The sequence below is a fragment of the Homarus americanus genome, unplaced genomic scaffold (assembly GCF_018991925.1).
Source record: "Homarus americanus isolate GMGI-L3 unplaced genomic scaffold, GMGI_Hamer_2.0 scaffold13284, whole genome shotgun sequence".
NCBI classification, from domain to species: domain Eukaryota; kingdom Metazoa; phylum Arthropoda; class Malacostraca; order Decapoda; family Nephropidae; genus Homarus; species Homarus americanus.
Genome location: NW_024750842.1, coordinates 306,892 through 326,403, shown reverse-complemented (window position 1 = coordinate 326,403; position 19,512 = coordinate 306,892). Strand labels below are relative to the sequence as shown.

The 19,512-nt window shown below is 40.3% G+C and overlaps 1 protein-coding gene and 1 long non-coding RNA gene across 5 annotated transcripts in view; one reads left to right on the top strand and one right to left on the bottom strand.

Moving 5' to 3' along the window:
• Window positions 1-6,835, bottom strand: part of LOC121854226 (metalloreductase STEAP4-like) — a 41,221-nt gene extending 34,386 nt beyond the window's left edge. Inside the window, exon 1 of the mRNA XM_042348734.1 lies at window positions 6,735-6,835. Coding sequence (XP_042204668.1) covers window positions 6,735-6,835 — 101 coding nt within the window. The remainder of the gene's footprint in view (window positions 1-6,734) is intronic.
• A 365-nt stretch (window positions 6,836-7,200) lies between these two features.
• On the top strand, window positions 7,201-12,623 carry LOC121854225. 4 transcript variants are annotated; one of them, XR_006086513.1, is made up of 2 exons: window positions 7,201-7,535; window positions 9,283-12,623. It is a non-coding gene; the product is annotated as an uncharacterized LOC121854225 (long non-coding RNA). The 4 variants fall into 4 exon arrangements; XR_006086512.1 differs by having other exon boundaries at window positions 7,201-7,600; XR_006086510.1 differs by lacking the exon at window positions 7,201-7,535 and adding an exon at window positions 7,607-7,749.
• Window positions 12,624-19,512: the final 6,889 nt, after the last annotated feature.

Genomic DNA, 19,512 nt, shown 5'->3' with positions numbered 1-19,512 from the left:
CTACACCTTAAACACTGGGTCATGCAGCTCGTTAACTCAGGGTGTGGTTGTGGTGTTGGCGACAGCTTCTACGCCTTAAACAAATTCACGCCTAGGTGGCCCTAGGGCCGACCATCCTCGTTATACGAGGGGCAACCATTATTATTATTATTATTATTATTATTATTATTATTATTATTATTATTATTATTATTATTATTATTATTATTATTATGTAGCATTAAGTCAGAGAGAGAGAGAGAGAGATAGAGAGAGAGAGAGAGAGAGACAGAGAGAGAGAGAGTTTGTGTGAAAGAGAAACAGAATGAGAAATAATGAGAAAGGAAGAGAGAGAAAAAAGATGATGAGAGTCTGTCCTGCAGGTGGATGATTTTAGTAGTTGGTTGAGTGGATGAACAAGGGTGTGATAGGTGAGTGGATGGGTGAAGAATGTGGGATAGACAGATGGATGAACAAGGAAGTGTGAGTATATGGGAAGATGAAGCAAGAGACGGGTCGAGTGAGGGGTCGAGGGGTCGAGGCATCACGGTTAATCATTTTCTCAAAGACTCCCGTGAGATGAAGACGATCCTGGGGGTGATTTGGAAGAGGGGGGGAGGGGAGAAGGAAGGGGGGGGAGGGGAGAAGGGGGGAGGGGAGAAGGAAGGGGAGGGGAGAAGGGAGGGAGGGAGAAGGAAGGGGAGGGGGGCAAGGAGGATGGGTTTTATAAGCTCCTGCTCCTGTCGTTAATGGTAGTACAAGGAGGTATATACAGCATCTCCTGCCCGTGATAAGTGCTTCGAGGTGTTAGTGCTGCTAGTTCCCGGTGCTGTTACTAAATATGGTGCTTGTTGTGATGCTGTTGGTGGTGCTAGTGGAGGGGTGAGGCAGGTGAGGGGTGAGGCAGGTAAGGGGTGAGGCAGGTAAGGGGTGAGGCAGGTGTACAGCGTGACCGTGAGCCACATCCGGGAGGCAGGTAAAGGAGTTACATATATCTCTTGAAATTACGTCCCTCACCCACCCAGGAGGAGGGAGGGAGGAAGGGAAGAAGGGAGGGAGGGAGGAGAGATGAAGAGAAGGAGGGAAGAAGGAAAGGTTAGGTTAGAACAGATAAACGCTACAACACGTAAATAACAACACGAGTTACACAACTACCTGGTGACTGGTAGTTACGTCACAACGAATTGGGTACGTTTGTAATTACACTTGTTAAACTGCCTTGGTCATGACTCTACAACACCACCTCACGGAGTCCAACAGTGGTCACACACATTACGTAAGTTAACCTAATTGATTGAGAAATGTTACTGGGTGAGGTTCTTGGTATCTTAAATGTCATGTTTCCTAACTAAAACATTCTCTACCTTACACACTAGTTAGGTTAGGTTAGTTTGGTTGGTTAGTTTTGTTTGGTTAGTCAGCTTATATACCAAGCCAAGTTACTAAGGGTCATTACTAACTCAAACTACCATTACTTCTTATTTCACTTATACCAGGAAGTTCTTAACAGCTTCTTACACACATCAAATTATTCCAGATGATAACACACACACACACACACAGTACAATTATTTATACTCACAACCATCTTACTGCCCTGACAATAATATCCAAGACTGTGGTCCACCTATCCTCCTGGAGTAGCATATATCCTCATCACTACGTCCTCCAAATATCCTAGTCACTGGAGGGAACCGAAGTATTCCTCGTAAAGTATTCCTCGTTAATTTATCGTCAATTCCAGTGAGCTGATGTCTTCCTCGCCTCACCAATCACCCAAACGACAACCTACAGAGCGAAGCAACGAGCAATTTCGAGTAAATCATTTCGGTTCATGAGCTGGTGGGTGAAGCTGTATCGAAGCACTATGAGATGTTAAGCCAATTAAATCTTAACATTATTTAACAGTTTTATTAATTAATTTATTATAAAAAAAAACAACCAAATAAAATAATAGTCATCGTTATTGCCTGGAAACTGATGACTGTTTGTTCGTCCCATCGGTCATCATAAGGCAGGTCATGACGTCACTGGAAATCCGCATGGAGACGGATATCCTGTGGTTGTCATGTTTTATCAACGTCAACAAACACCTGTAAAATCGCTACTGTTGTGACATATTGACCTCTGAGGTGTAATAATAATGATAATAATAATAATAATAATAATAATAACAACAATACTACTACTACTACTACTACTACTACTACTACTACTAATAATAATAATAATAATAATAATAATAACACCTGAGAATATATTTTACATACAGGTGAATCTTAGACTACAATGTAAAAGACGAACCAGTTGAGCATAACATTACAATAATTACACAAATATCACACACACCATTCCAGATTATCAAACAATGACAAGATAATACTGACAATGATTTATACTCAGTCATTAAATCGGGAAGAACATGAAATCTGGCCAGTTGACGGATTTTGCCAGATTTTGTTGAGTAGTTTCGTGTTCCTTGGGGAGGTGTGGAAATGTGGTGGAGGTGTGGTGGTGGTGTGGAGGAGGTGTAGAGGTGTGGTGGTGTGGTGGGTGAGTGATAAGCAATACCACAATATGGCTGTCACTCATGAGGTTATTTCCGGTACCAGTAGAAATCCTCAACCTATGACCAAATAGCTTAATGGCCTTTCCCTAACAACCAATGAATGGAAGATCTTAATTACTATTCTTGTTGGATGGTTAATGACCTTAGTAGTTATTGAACCCTTCGACACAGGTGGCAAGGACAGGTGAGTCAAAGGCTGCTTGGGGTCATTAAGAAACACCTGTCATCATCACTACCTGGGGGGAAATATTAACCTTACTCACCTGTAATTACGGTACACTATTGTTCCCAACACCTTGATGCACTTATGACGTACTTTACAGCTCAGTCAAGAACGCTCACTTTAAAGTATTTCCTCTCTCTCTCTCTCTCTCTCTCTCTCTCTCTCTCTCTCTCTCTCCGTACTATAGAACATTCAACAGGTCTTGCTTCTGAAAATGTGACAATGTGTAGTGGACGGGAACGCCAGGCACAGATGATTGCTCGTGCTGGCGCTGGATTTAGTAGTCTTGAGTGGCACCTGGCGTTAAAGGTGTCATTACAGCGGTTTCGGATTCTCAAAGGTTCATATGTCAACTTTCCCTCGAAATTGGTGATGTGAGGACGTATCTAAACTGACTGAATTGACACACACACAGGTAATGACCCCCGGTAATGACCTCCAGGTAATGACGCCCAGGTGTACCGTGACTCACCTCCACCTGGACTGACCCTTCCACTCACTGACCATCCGACCCATCTGACCCCGTGACCTTAGATGACCTCCAACCACCCCACCTAAACCCACGTCCTCACCTGCCGGAAGTACAAGGTTCACACGTGTCTCCCTGACCCCACCACCACCACTACTTGAACTCCCATTATTTCACTGAGAGAGAGAGAGAGAGAGAGAGAGAGAGAGAGTGCTTCCTCTATATGATCCTGGTAAAACAGGGTTCCCACACACACTCCATCTCACCAAGGCGTGACCCCCCCCTGGTCTCTCTCACCACCACGCCTCACTTCACCCTCTCCGTTAGTTTCCTCCCCCCTCACCACCTCCCTATCCTTCTACCCTCACCCCCGCCCCCATACCCTTCGTCCTTCCTTCACTCCGGTCAACACTCCCTCCCTCACATCTCTTCCTTCCCTCCTTCTCCTCTCTCATGGACATTTTCCCTCCCTCATTCCCTCCTTGCTTCCTTCCTCCTCCATATAACATCATTGTACATCTGGTATAGTATAGAGAAATTCGACTGCCAGAAATATTTAGGAGTAATGATAAGTAAGAATCTTAAGCCAAGTAAACAATGTGTATTTGCTCGTAACAAGGCTAATAAAGTACTTGGGTTCATACAGAGGAGTGTTAGTTACAAGACTAGCGAGGTCATCCTAAAACTACATCTTGCGCTTGTGAGACCTCACTTGGATTACGCAGTTCAGTTCTGGAAAGAATTCAGAGGAGAATGACAAGACTAATCCCGGGTATTAGGGATCTTGAGTACAGAGACAAGTTAAAGCATGTTACTCTATTACCCCGGACACTAATGTTACTATGTTACCCCGGGCACTAATGTTACTCTATTACCCCGGACACTAATGTTACTATGTTACCCCGGGCACTAATGTTACTATGTTACCCCGGGCACTAATGTTACTATGTTACCCCACAGAGACTCAACATAAGAGGCGATAAGCTGTGAGGAGACAAGATGGCGTACCAGCCGCCCACCTTAACGTTCAAACACACGACTAAACGAAGATCAATTGTCTAGAGGTGAGACTCATGACTTACGACACAGGGGGGAGGGGGGCCATTGTGAGGGGCGACACACACACACACACACTGGAACACCAAAGGACAGCGGTTGGTATTGTGTGGCGGGATGGGGTTGGGTGGGGTGCAGTGAGGGCAGGGGGGGGCTGGGGAGTGGGGGGTCAGTAGTGTGTCACGCGTCTGTGGTCTCTAGTCTTTTGTTTATCTCTCTCTCTGTGTGTAGTCAACTCTCTCTCCCTCCCTCCTTACCCTCACCTTACAGTCGACATGGGTCAAACATTCGCGCCACAACCAAACAAAAAGCACACTATTGAACCTACTCCCGGCCAGTGACCTATAGCACCAAGACAGCTTTACGATGACAGGAAAAGGCTGGCGAGTGACCGTCTTGTGTAGTGGATATTAAGTGCAAGTAACGCGTATACCTGTGTGTGTGTGTGTGTGTGTGTGTAGGTGTGTGTGTGTGTGTGTAGGTGTGTGTGTGTGTGTGTGTGTGTGTAGGTGTGTGTGTGTGTGTAGGTGTGTGTGTGTGTGGTGTGTGTAGGTGTGTGTGTGTGTGTGTGTGTGTGTGTGTAGGTGTGTGTGTGTGTGTGTGTGTGTGTGTAGGTGTGTGTGTGTGTGTAGGTGTGTGTGTGTGTGTGTGTGTGTAGGTGTGTGTGTGTGTGTGTGTGTAGGTGTGTTTTGGATCCTGTGATGATTAGCCCCATCTTATTTCATCTTAAGACCTAACCTAACCTTAAACCTAACCTAACCTAACCTTAAACCTAACCTAAAGTGAATGTTTCAGTAATGCGTTCAGTGGTTGATTGAATTTGTGAACGAGTCATTCATTAACTTGAAGGAATAGAAAAAAAACCCCACCCCATTCTTTCAATCTATACACCCAAGAAATAAACCAAACAAAAAAAGGCTTCGGTTCAAAGAAAATGCAACGATTCGGAAAGAGTTCGTTGATTCATGGCGCCAAAACACATACTTCGCCACTTCACAAGAGCAACACAGGTGAATGAACGGCTCCACCAACAATACACAGAGACTCTCTCCTCGTGTTACCGCCGGGAGGAAAAGCTCATTAGATAAATTAGTCCATGCTTCATGCTACCAAGGACACTTACATCATGCCGTTAGAGTTGAACGCTTCGATACCTGCTTCGTTCCGTTCCGTCTCGTGTCTCTGTCACCCGTGCGATCTGCCCCGTGTGACGTGTTTGACAATCTAACTTAACCTAACCTGGCCTAACCTAACCTAACCTGCTGCTGACTGTGGTAATTCTTTAGCCTACACAAGGTGAACAGCCTACCACTATCTACCGCAACAGAAAGCTGGCGAACGTTCGTCTGGTGTAACTACTATACGCCTATCGCTGCAGGGAGGAGGGAGGGCAAGGCCAGGCGATAGTGGTTGCTCGTATTGGCATTATATTTTACGATACGGGACGTTATCGCCACTGCTTGAACGAGAGGACCTAACTCCCTGGTTCAGTTGATCTGTTCACCTGTCCACAATAGTGTGAAGTCGGCAGGTGAGAGTGAACAGTGAGAGGCAATGGTGAGCCTGGCTGTTGTACCTACCCCTCGAGTCAGCCTCCCGTGACACACACTGTTCGGTGGTCAATAAAGGTGTGGTTAAAAGGCACTGTACACAAACACAACATAACACAAAGGTCCTCACGAGTAACTTTTATTAATGTACTTCCTTAACGAGTAAGTAAGTTAGCGTATGAAGTATTCTTAAGTCACTTTCCTTCAACATAGCTTCAGTACACTGTTGGCAAGTACTGGACATGTTCTGACTTCAGACTTTATGTGGATGGGTTATAAGTTGTTACTTTAGGCTGTGCTTACTAAGTTATATTACTTTTATGCATTTTGGGCCTAAAAGTAGCAAATATAACCCACCCACATACAGCCAGTGCGTGCCCAGTTCTTGCCAACAGTGTGTAACAGAGACTTGACCAATCGCCCAAGAGGCTAACACGTCGGTTAGTGATAAAGATGATAAAGTAAAGAAATATAACCCAAATGTTTCTGTCACCCCTCAGAGTTAAGAGAAAACGGTAGAACTTTCAAGGTATACTATACTAAACTCGATAAAAACCCATTTCTGATTTTTTTTGACGAATTACACCATATGTAAAAGATACTGAATTATAAAATTATACTATTAGCTGCGCCAGACAGCTCTATACATTACTCACTAACGAGACCAGAATATATGACAGCCCACCCAACTATTTTATTCAACTAAACTTAACTGTGACAGCAACAATACTACGTGGCTTTGTTATTCTATGCACAAACTAATATAATAAAGCTTGATGATAAACTATTGTACTTGGATTAATTATACACATATAGTTGGTAGACGGGATCTTGACTTATCTGGTTATTGTGGTGATTTAGTGGTGTGTGGTGATGGTGGTGACTTACCCCTGGTTATGGTGGAGTATGGTGTCAGCACTAGGGTGGATCCTGTGGTGTTGAGTGGACCAGACCCGACCCTCCGTTGACTTCTGACCCTGTACTGACATGCTGAAAAAGACACAACAACATATTCAATGACACAAATACTATGGTACAAACATCATCTCTTAACATATCAAGTTATCGGGTAAAAAAAAATCTCACATTCATTTAGATTCAATTTAGGAGGCAAAATTTTACTGTATATAGAATTGTCAGGGGGAAAGGGAAGGTCAGAGGATGAATGAGAATGAAATTGGTAGCTAATTGTGTGCGAGTATTAATGTACAGTTGTGACAGGTGTACTAACTGGACTAATAGACTGAAAAGCTATTTATTATTTTTTGTTTAGTGTGCCCTGTATATAGTCTGTTCTCTGTGATGTGTTGAATCAGACTTCACAAACTGTAGACTCGTTTTGTACCATTACAGAATCAACCATTTCTCTAAATTTTTCAGATTTGTGGTTATCTGACCGATTACTTAAATTCGCCATAAATAAAAAAAAAAAACCCGTCTTTTTTGGGTCATCCTAGATTAATAAACTTCTTTTTCGTTAATTGTGGGATTACCTTTGTATACCTGCAGTCTGTGTACTGATGAACCAATATAAACCTGTTTGTCATTTTAATTTATTATTACCTATCTACCAGTACTAGGGTCGACAGTACTGAAGTATGTTATGTTACTTGCAAAAATTCCAGTGTTGCAACAGGTGGTGTTTGAGCTTACTTATTTGTTTACAACGACAATAGCAAAACTTATCAGGTATCTGGGAGATTATTTATAATCTAATTTGCCTATTTGACGGTGGAAGGAAGAAGCAGCAGCAGGTAACTTATTTAATCCAGCCATCGTGCTTAGTGTGCATAGGTCCAGTGTTAATATTACAGGAGGAAACTTGTCCTGGAGAAACCTGGCAAGATACTGGGAAAAATTTGTTCACCTTCACATTGGGTCAGTGGGCAGGGACAGTACACAGGTGAGTTGTCTACAGTACCTGGAGACTCAAGAACTGGTAATGTCACACAGAACCACTAACTAATTCATTGTAGTATTACACCAATGGCATTTTTTATCCTAATTACTGCGGGTTAAATGTTTCTTGAAATTATTTTGATGTTTGTGGCTACATATCCCATAGAAGTTAAATATTAGAAAGATATTTATCAGATACTCATGCAAGCTGACATCGGTCCACCATTGACAGGTATACAAATACTGAAGCTACCTGTAATATGCAATACATAGTGCAGGTATGTAGTGTACAGTGACAATACAGGTACAGTACATAGGTCTTGAAATTTCATTGTACTACACCTCCACTGTTACCAACATTTATACCCCAGACTAACACTGTGGAACACCCTACCTCAGTGTTTATCCTGTCGTGTAACACTGGCAATATACAGTATACTTAATCCTTGTATTTGATGATAATAAACCCAATAGTGCAAAAGGTATTCAACAAAACAGCAGACCATTGAATATTTTAAACCTAACTTTACGAGAGCGGTTTCTCGTGCTGAATACAGAGGTGATAACGAAAGTTTGGGAAGATGTATAATTATTGAGTTATAACCCGTCCTACCCTCCTACACCAAAAGGACAGGGCTTCAAAGAAGACGAAAAATGTGGAATTAAAAACAATTAAAAGAACCTAACCTAACCTAATATGGTGAGTGTCCTCACTTATAAGGTAATTATTCCACAAACACTGCCATACGGTTTAGGGTTGTAAACCGTCACCGGCAGGTAATTTAGTTTTTTTTTAACCAGGTACGGGTACAGGTACAGGTACAGGTATTTCAGAATATTAGCCAAGAATATGGAGAACTTTTGCATTATACCTCTGCACATTTTTATAGATTGCATGTTAATTTTTCCAGCTAACTTAACCAAATCAAATCTAACCTAACTTAGGTTTGGTTAGGTTAGTTTAGCTGAGAACTAACTTACGATTTTTGCCTATGTTTGCCTAACAGTAATTAGGAACCTGGATGTTAAGTGATTTGTTGATCGTGTTCTGGGGTAATGGTGAGTTGTCCGATCTTCTGGAATTATTCTTGACACTGGATCAAACATCTCAAATTAGGGTGTGGTTGATGACAGCTTCTACCCATTAAACAAATTCACACCTTGGTGGCCCTTGGGCTGTACAACACCATGGTGGGTGTGACTGTACTATAGGAGCTGTACCAGAAACTATAGGTTGGTTGCTGTTAGAAGATTATGGTACAGTACTGTAATATTAATTTAGCAGGACAATACAGTACTGTATACTTTATTTAAATTTGAACAGTTTATGAACAAAGTAGTAGATGACTGGATAACTGTAAATACAGGTATTTGTTAACTAAACCTTCAGAGTATCACCTACAAAAATGATTATGTATGCATACACTACAGTAGTATTAGAGAATAAGTGACACGTTATCCATATCCCTAAAGCGTATTTGTTTTTGGAGTACTGTACAGTATAGTACAATAACTATATAATAATTTTACTCCTCAGAAATCTGGTAGCAGTCAATAATTGGCCATGGAGAAATCTAAATTAGTCAGCTTCATAGAAGCGGAGGACGACGAGACACAGCCCAACGCCACCTCACCAACTAAGCACCAAACCCCCAGCCACCCTTACAAATTCAACCCAGCTTTAATGCGATGGGGTCTTTATCGCTCTAAACAGTATGTGGTAACCCTTAGTCATCTCAAGCAGAAGGATATTTGGAAGCATCTCTCATGGTTTGTCCTCACCATATTTTTCTGTCTGTTTGTTCTGGGAGTGTGTAGACTTTATTTTGAATTTAATTACAGATCAAATTTTACAAGTTATCCTTTGCCTTACTTGTGTGTGTACCTATTTATATACACTGTAGCCTGTGTGCGGGGAGCTATTATATCAAAAGATCCTTGTGTTTGGGGGTTATTAATGATATACTATAGGGCTGTGGGTCACCGTACAAACTTCCTCTTTGAAGACAATACACATTTAATGGAGGAGTGTGTTGGATTAGAGGAAAGAGCTGATGAAGTAAAGGAAACAAAGGGTCTACAAAAACTAGAAACCAAATCAACGACCAATCAATATGAAGAAGAAAGGAATGTTACCGGTTGAAGGCGGACAACTTTGGCCTCATTAGATCCGCCATCTTGATCACATTAGTATTTTCATTTAAAGTTAGAATGATTTCTTGGCTTGGGTGTGTTTGTACCCATTGATTATCACCCGAGTTGGTCAAATGAAAAATGAGATCGGGAAGAAAACATTACCAGTGCGTGAAAATAACTTTAGCTCAACACAAACAGACAACTGCTTTAAATTGTGAACAAGAACATGCATTTGTATAACATTACATATTAATAAAAATAATTATAGTTATGAGAAAAATAATGTAGCGTTAAATAAAAAAAAAACCCAGACTGTGCAGGTTATCGTAAATACTGTAACTACAAACAGGTAACAAATTAATCAAATGAAAGCCTTTTGTGTTTATACTGTACCTTCGTATGGAGTACAGTAAGACCTTCACTATAATATGATGGTGTTGTAATTAATGTGTTCCTTATGCTTGATACACTATAGTACTATATATGGACCGAAGATGAAGTGTGTCGTGTTATACATAAGGTTTGGTGAGAGCTGCGTTGAGGTAGGCTGAGTGCAACTGATTCTTGTGTGTATTATGACCATCCCTTGCTTTTCACTTTTATGTGTATGGTAGGTATGGTACATTGAATTAATTGTTTTCTAATAGACAACCTGTACTGTAATGGACCTGTACACAGCTAACTAATTATGTATCTAAGTTAAAAGAAGAGAGATATTATAGGTGTCAGATATGAATGGTGGGTATTTTTTTTCTTCTAACACTTTGAGAAGCAAGTGACCAAAGTCAGTGATCATAAACACAGTATTTGTAATATGATGAAATGATTTTGGTGTATTGTATCAGTAAACATATGCACCTTTGGTACTGTGATAATAATGTATTTTTAAGGAACTGAATGGCCTTACTTTGGGTCTGCAAACATTGGTACTTTCTATGCAATTCTTTACTGGGAGCTAAAAGTTTGTGTACATGATATACTGTACTGTAGTCATGTATTGTATAGTGTTGTGATAATATCATACTGGTATTGTTATAATTTTGGAGGTGTTTTGGAAGATGCCTTACATGAGTGTTAGAGCTCTACTAATGAGTGACTGACTGAGTCATGGATGAAACAAGTTTCTCTCACCAGACTTTGTTGATGTAGCTCATAATAGATTCTTGGTTACTGTTACTCTTAAAGATACAAACACTAATGTTATAATTTACAATCTCACACTGTTGGAAATTTGTCTAAAATTGTACATTGTTCATTTAGAATTTAAACAAGTATTGTATTATCATAGAGAATTTATCAAATATTTATATATGGTGGTGAGTGTAAACAGTGTTCACCTCCTGGCCTGAGGGTTGTTGGTTTATTGCCAGGACTATCCCGGTCCATCCAGCTGTAAAGGGTACAGTACCACGACCTATCCTTACAGTCGGGGAAGTGAATGACTGTACAACTGTCTCCTTACTTACTGAAGACATAGTACACCCACCTGGACCGTGGCCCAACACCATCCCTACAGTTCTAATGAAAACTATTTTTTAAGAAAATACAAGTTTTTTTAAAAATTACTATTAAGTAGAATGAAGCAGGACAGTTTAACATTAAGTGCCATTTACACTGATGCTAACAAAAGGGCCCCACACCCTAAATACTGTACACGGTACTCTCATATAAGTGAAGGTATATAATATGTCGATGCTATGTACTGTACTGTACTGTACTGTACTGTACTGTATTGTACTGTACTGTACTGTACTGTACATGTGTTATATGAATTAAATAAAATTATCAATAATAAGACAATAAAATTAAAACAATTAAATAATAATAATCTTGCAAGTACTAGTACCTAATGTTATACTATATAGAACTCAATCTCTCACAAAAGTGCTGAGCTATTACACTTGAGTGTTAATCTGTCTTCATCTTAACAGCTTGTCCTGTCTTCCTTGTGTTTAACAGACTGCCTTTTTGCTAGATCATTGTCAGAGGTACAGTACAGTACCATACAGTATGTAGTTGCTGTTTATACCATAAACTTGACCATACACTGTACTGTATGTAACACAACAAATATTTAAAATGATGATCAAATTCGGGGAAACAGTTTCTCATGTGATTTACCGATACCGTACATACTGGTTCGATTTGATAGATTCCCAAATCAGCAAACTTGTTTTGGATTCTACACAAATGAACTATGGATGTTTCAAGTCCAAAAGTAAAGTATTTAAAATATTGTACCGTACATGCTTATTAATGTGAAATAATATGACTACTGTACACAAATACTTTTACTGGTCCATATCAGAAGGCTATTTATGATTAATTTATAAACAAGTACTGTATATTAGAGTATAACATTCTAGAGGAAAATAATTACAGTATATCAGCCTTTAAACCCATACAGGTAGTGAGTGAGTCAGGTTATTGGTATTGTAGTGAGGGAGTCAGCAGCTTGACCTTGTTAGTGGTCTGCCAGTCTAATATGTACCTAAAGGCTAGATATTACAAGAATACATGATGTTTGTTAAGGATGTTGTCTTAAGTTTAGGTGAAATAAGAAATGATTATTTTACAGGGTAGTTGGTGGAGTGTAGATGAAGTATACTGTACTGTAATAAGAAGAGAGAAAGATATATGTTTATGCCTTGGTGTAAAATGTATTTATTCAGGTAGAAGAAAATTAAATACATAAAGATATATTAACTATTTATACTAAACAAAATAAATCTTTTATACTTTCTATGTGTTTTATTTGTTCATATATTTTCATCCACATAAAACAATAAATCTAATAAAACTACTACTGATATAGTTTATGTTTACATGATATTTTTCTTAGGTGGAACTAAATTTAATTCTATCCCAGTGTCGAGGTACCATCAGTGTGTCGGGGTACATACTGAGGAGGGCTGTGAAGGTGTGCACGGTGGAAAAGTCCACAGCTCGGGAAATTTGAAAGGAGAAAGAACTAAGGTACTTGAATTCAGGGATGGAATGAACATGGTTGTATGCAGTACAGTATGTTATTTAAGAAGAGGGTGATTAGGCCGAGTACGTATAAGTCCGGTGGAACAAAAACACAGATTGATTACTTTCCTGTTAGGTAATCAACGAGGAAGTTTAATGGGGATGTAAAGAACACAACAGGGAAATAATGTGTCTTGCAGCAGAGAGATGGCTTGTGTGTGACATGTTGTTTTAAAAGGTGCAGAGACTTGAAGAAAATGTGGAGAGAAGTGGAAGTTGGAGGAACAGGATGTAAGAGAAATATTTTATGCTAACATGAGAAGATTGAAAACATCCAGTGAGAGTGAGAGGGATTATGTATCAAGATGTTGGGCCAAAATACAGGATGGCCTACTGAGTGTGGCTGGACAAAGGGCCCTGCAACATAATGGTGGAATGATAACATATATAAGAGTGATAAAAGGAGATTGTATAAGATTGTAGTGACCACCATGTTAAGTTTATGTTTGTCTGGGCTGTGATGAATGCATTAAACAGATGAGAAATCCAGCAAGAGGAAAGAAGGGTAGTCGGTACCTGTCAACTGCTGTACCACACTAACTAATCTGCTGCTGTGACAAGTTAGGATAGGTTAAGTTAGGTCAGGTCATACAATACTATGTAATGAAGACAGTAAGGAGAAAGGCCAGTCTAGGTGTGGCCTGACCAACAAGCTCATCTGTTATTACTACATGTTAATATAGGTTAGGTGAGGTGAAGTTGGTTAAGGTAGGTGGGGTCAGGATAGGTCAGGTTCAGTGAGGATGGTTAAGGTAGGTGGGGTCAGGTTCGGTGAGGATGGTTAAGGTAGGTGGGGTCAGGTTCGGTGAGGATGGTTAAGGTAGGTGGGGTCAGGTTCGGTGAGGATGGTTAAGGTAGGTGGGGTCAAGCTAGGTTAGGCTGGTTACAGAGTGAAAGTCAACAAAGACCGGCGCTGAGAGAGTGTGTGTGTGTGTGTGAGGAATGTGGTGAGTGTGTATTGAGGGTGTGATGAGTGTGTATTGAGGGTGTGATGAGTGTGTATTGAGGGTGTGATGAGTGTGTATTGAGGGTGTGATGAGTGGTATTGAGGGTGTGATGAGATTGAGGGTGTGATGAGTGTGTATTGAGGGTGTGAGTGTGTTGATGTGATGGTGTATTGAGGGTGTGATGTGTGAGAGTGTGTGTTGTGTGTGATGAGTGTGTATTGAGGGTGTGATGAGGTGATTGAGAGTGTGGTGAGTGTGTATTAAGGGTCTGGTGAGTGTGTATTTAGGGTGTGGTGAGTGTGTATTGAGGGTGTGATGAGTGTGTATTGAGGGTGTGGTGAGTGTGTATTGAGAGTGTGTGGTGAGTGTGTATTGAGGGTAGGGAGTGTGGTAGGTGTGGAGAGTGAGTGGTGTGTGTGGGTAGTGTGGCTGGGGGTGTGGTGTGTGTACGCTGTTGACGGTTACAATGGTACTGTGTGAATAATATATACTTCTACCCTTGTGCAGTATAGAAGCACTTACTCAAAGTGTACACAACGCCCTCCTCTTACGAGTAGTGCCTATTAATCTATAATAGGATCGATAATACATAAGACTAACCCATACTCCCTAGAGACCTCCAAAATGTCATCATATTTAAGAAACGAAAACAAGAATTATGTGTAATAATAATGATATTTGACCCAGAAACCAATCCCCAGTTTAGGTCCGACATAAACATAAAAAATACCATGTAATTAAAAAAACATAAATAAAATAAAATTAAATAACTCCTGGATCCATACATTCACCATGCATCGGAACCCTATTTTGTAAGGAAGTTTGTGTCCCTCCTGTACCGTAAATCACTGGCTGATAATATAATTGGTGATCTGGCATGCAACGTTTATTATTCGTTTTGGTATTCTCAGATTATTACCAAATAGCAAGATACAGTACGTCTCAATGTGCCCAGCAGTAGTCAAACAAACCAACAGCACTCTGGACTAGTTCCTTGAAAATCGTGCAAAACATCAAATTCTAGAGTTAAAATTTAATGGTTTTCAATCATTTATGACCCACTGCAAGTTAGTAAAAATGGTGATATGAGCTCAAGCATTACTTTAGGAGTTACGGTGAGATATCTTCTTATCACTTCATTTAACTTTTCCACTACACAGTTTGATATGTAAATTGTTTCAGCCAAAAAAAAAAAAGGACAGTGCATTTGTAAGTTCTAATATATTCCTTCTTGTAATGCAGAAATATAATAAATAAATTTGTGAATAAGGACAAAACTCAACTCACCTGAAGTAATGTGTCCGTGTGTGTACTGCAGGCGGGTAAGACCGGTAATGGTGTCGACCCCAAGGTGTGCCAGGCTATGGTTCTATGCCCCCCTGACACGAGGTGGTAGTGGATGCTTCTCATTGTCCCGCTGGAGGCATTCATGAACCACACTTATGAACGATCGATGGTGCTACTCCTCCCCAATCGCACCAGGTCGTTAAAAGCCTCGCGCGGGTGTCAGTTAACCTCTCTGCAATATTGGGTACACAGTTAATAGAATGGATTAATTATGTAGGTGTGGCTGGTTGTTCCTTAGCAAGTGACAGGTGTTAATAGTCAGTACACAAACACAACAACAGGTGACAGAAAATTATAGACACACGCACTAACAAACGATCCACACACACACTAACAAACGATCCACACACACACTAACAAACGATCCACACACACACTAACAAACGATCCACACACACTCATGAGGAAGGTCAGTACTTGCACTCACAGACAAGAATCACTAAGCTGTTCGCCGATATATACAGTAATTGTAATTCAGCAATAAAATCCATTATATTTATTGTTAATATTATCATCATTATTACTCTAAGTCATTATTATGTAGTAATTATTATCATCATGTAACTGTAACTTTACATGGACTGTACTGTGGGTGTTGGCGGTACAGTGGTTGAAGCGTAGTTTTTTGTATCGCAGGTAAATCTCTCTCTCTATGAGCTAAGCAACGTTTCCTCAATTAATTACAATATTTACATGAGAATTCTGAACATAGCACCAGAAAGAGAACTTAAGATTTGAACTAATCATAATCTAGCATACAAAATAAGTAAACATAATAGTTACCCAGAGAATCTATCCACAGAAAACCAATATACAATTATATTTCATGGGTAACTTTAATAATCTTGGAATTCTGTGGCCGGTGAGTTAAAGGTACACCGGTTGTATATTTAACTATCAAACTTATATTCATATGATTAATCTTTCGTTTATTGATTGATAACTTATACAACTGAACAGCTCTATCACTAAAACTTAACTGGTCTCTAGAGGAAACTAAATTACCCAGACAAAACCTTGCCACGTTCGGTTGGATGACACCTTCCACACCACAACCGACCCGGGCGGGGATTAAACCCATGTTACCATAAGGAGAAGCAAGAGCACTACTGCAATATTATGGACAGATAAAGAAAATGTGACTTTTCATCGTGGCCTTTACTTCAGTTCGCTAATAGGAGACCCATTTAGTTTGGGAATAGGAAACCCATGAGATTTTGTCCAGTGAGAATCTAACTATCTATGGACATTTTGGTATTTTGTCCAGCAGAAATATATACCTGGTGAGATTTTGTTGTGACCAGCTCCCACGTAGTGTTGGGTCACTATCTTTATAGGTCGGGGTCCAGACTATAAGAGATTCATACAATGGACATTGCTCGTATCTGATTATTCAAGAAAACACTAACATGGCACAAGAAGACCCCCCACAAAAGTTAGTTAATGTGCTTTAATTTTGTCCACTAACTGAACGTATCGAGTTACGGTTGTTTTATGCTATTTCTGGACGCCATTTTCTTTAGGTTAATTCAGCCAGTAGGGAGAATTTTCGCATCTTTAGCTACGAGAAAGATTCATCCTAAATGTCTTTGAGAATCTGGTCGCAACAGGTTTGTGGTAAGGTCTGCCGTTGTTGCCCAAGTGGTGTTCGGAACTGGCTCTGGCTTAGACTTTGTGAATAGTCTGTCATGGGGGGGGGGAGGGTGCTAGCGATGTTTTATTTTTTGCTTATTGTTTATCTTCTTTTCCCCCTGAAAGATTCTGAAATACTTTCAAAAAGAAGTATTCACCAAATGCTGCCTTGGATCACTATGTTATGAGACTATTGGAAATAATTTCACCGTCACGTGATTAAGCTCTCCGGTCAATCTGTGCAGCTGATAGCCTATCCACACGAAAATCTAATATAATAAATTAAGCTTGGCAAAATACCTTACATGTATACTTTATAACTAACTGTTGGTTTCCCCAATGTTTCAGTATCGCTTTCAAAATGACGACAGTTGTGTTTGTTTTGCATAATCAAAAATTAAGGGAATAAGTTATAATAATTAAGGTATCAGAGGCCTCCGTGTAATGACTGGTGTTCGCCGACCACATTCACGTGTACCCAGTAGCCGCACCTTGTTTTTGTTGTTGCACGGCGGGCGGCAGATTAATGGTGGTGTGATGGATTGCCACAAACTGGTTTGGAAATTATTTCAATGGCCCGTCTCGCCAATATATAATTTCATCATAAGGAAAATTGGCAATGCAGCAATATTTCATATACCAGCATGCTCTCGTAATGCTTACTTTAGCGAGTAATTGATATTTGATCCATAAGAAGTACACATGCACCGCACCAAGGGGAAATAACGTAGCCTAGCGCAAATAATCATATCGCCAAGTAATGTAATTTTGCCAAGATTTATTTTGTGGTGAAGAAACGACTAACGTAATGGTATTTTTGGCATGGCGTAGCAAAATGGCAGTCACTGATAATCTTGACAACGTATTTAACGAAAAAATTAATACAATACTGTGATGTGCTTACTAGCGCATCATGGTTTAACCAGGGGCGTAACTGCTCTCACAAGATGGGAAAAAAAAACATCAAACATTTCAGAAGACTTCTTGAAATGTTTTTCCTCGCGTTTTCTTGTAGATAATTATCAGTGCTTGACACTTCCTTTGTGTAGGAGGCGCTGAGATGTACAGTACTGGGTGTTGTGTGTTAAGTTGCACTGGGTTTTGTGTGATCACCCGTAGAGTGTGTTAAGCTGTACTGACCGAGTACTGCGCTGTCCTGACCATGGTTGTAACTTGTATTATGTTGATCGTGTTGACAAATGTATGCGAAGCTTCACCATGTGGTGTGCTGGGTGTATTAAGAACTGTGCTAAGCTGTACTATGTGGTAAGCCGAGTGCTCTGGGTGTTAGATGCGCTGGTACATTGATGGTGTCGAGTCCTCGGGGTTGTGGGCTACACCACAATATGACGGATGGCTGGCATGTCTGTCCTAAGGCCCTGGTCACTGTCGGCTGCTGTCACTGCTGCTGTGGGTAAGCGCATTCCACACAGTTGCATCGCGGAGAGAACGGATGCCAGCTCACATCTATCTCCCCCAATGTGTGGTTGGCGGAAATTGAGGTCGTGGTCATAAATCTGGTGAACCCGAGCAGGTCATGTGACTTCGTGTTGTCCTAAGGTATGTTGACCAGGCCTCGACGGAGCGTGTACAGCCTGCCATAGGGTGTGCCTGTCTTTGTTCAATCCCTGCCTGATAATGACAACAGTCATTCCTTGACACACACACACACACACACATAATTTGATTATACGACTTCTCGGAGATTTTAATGGACTTCTTTGTATTGGGAGTTACGGGAGCAAATGGCGTACTATTGTTTACAGCTTTTTATTGTGGCGCCTGTAAACAGATGGACATTTCGGGAATTAATTTCACGGTCCACAGCTCGGCTCATTCCACCATCAGCTGTTGACGCTGAAGGATTGGTTTTCTTTTTTCATCTTGGCTGCTGTCAATATTTGGTAAAACGTTCAACACCAACAGTTACGTAAAACAAAACAAAAACTATATACCTATATTATCGAATTTATCGAAAGCAGGGTCGCGGGGCACTCCAGATTATGACATCTGCTTGGAATGACGTGTGACCGCACATCGTACCCACTTCCTGTGCACGTCCAGGAGGGAAACCTTACATTAACTTGGATACATAGGTTGTTTACCGTGTGCAGTAGCCTGGGACAGTCACCACAAAGCTCTGACTGACGCCGAGAATAAGATAAGCTTGTCATTTGTGCATGGATGATGTTAAAGAACCCAGTATTGGACGGCTCTTGTTAGCTGTCTCGGATGACAGGTTGTATCTAACGTTACAAAGACTAACGACACCTCCAAGATGTATGTACACAAGACTTAAGCCAGAACAGGTTGTGAACTAATGGAAAGGGAAGGTAGCGTACCCCATATTAAGTTATGACAAGATTTAAGTTAAACTTCACAACGTCTTTATCAAACGGTAATTGACAAAACAAATTCCTTTATGGACTTTTCATGTTCTAGTGAATAAAAACAAATGTCAATTTACATTCAAAATAAGCAAAGTCTCGTGAATATTATTTTTTTTTATTATAAAGACGTAAATATTTAAGAATTTGTGGAAGTTGAACGTGTTTTAAGTTCGTCTCTTGTACCTTTATCATTAAAACTATTCATTCGTAAGAGTTTGTTATATAATTCTACCAAGATGACGTCACTATACAGACCTTAACAATTACCCGTGATTTATTTCCTGT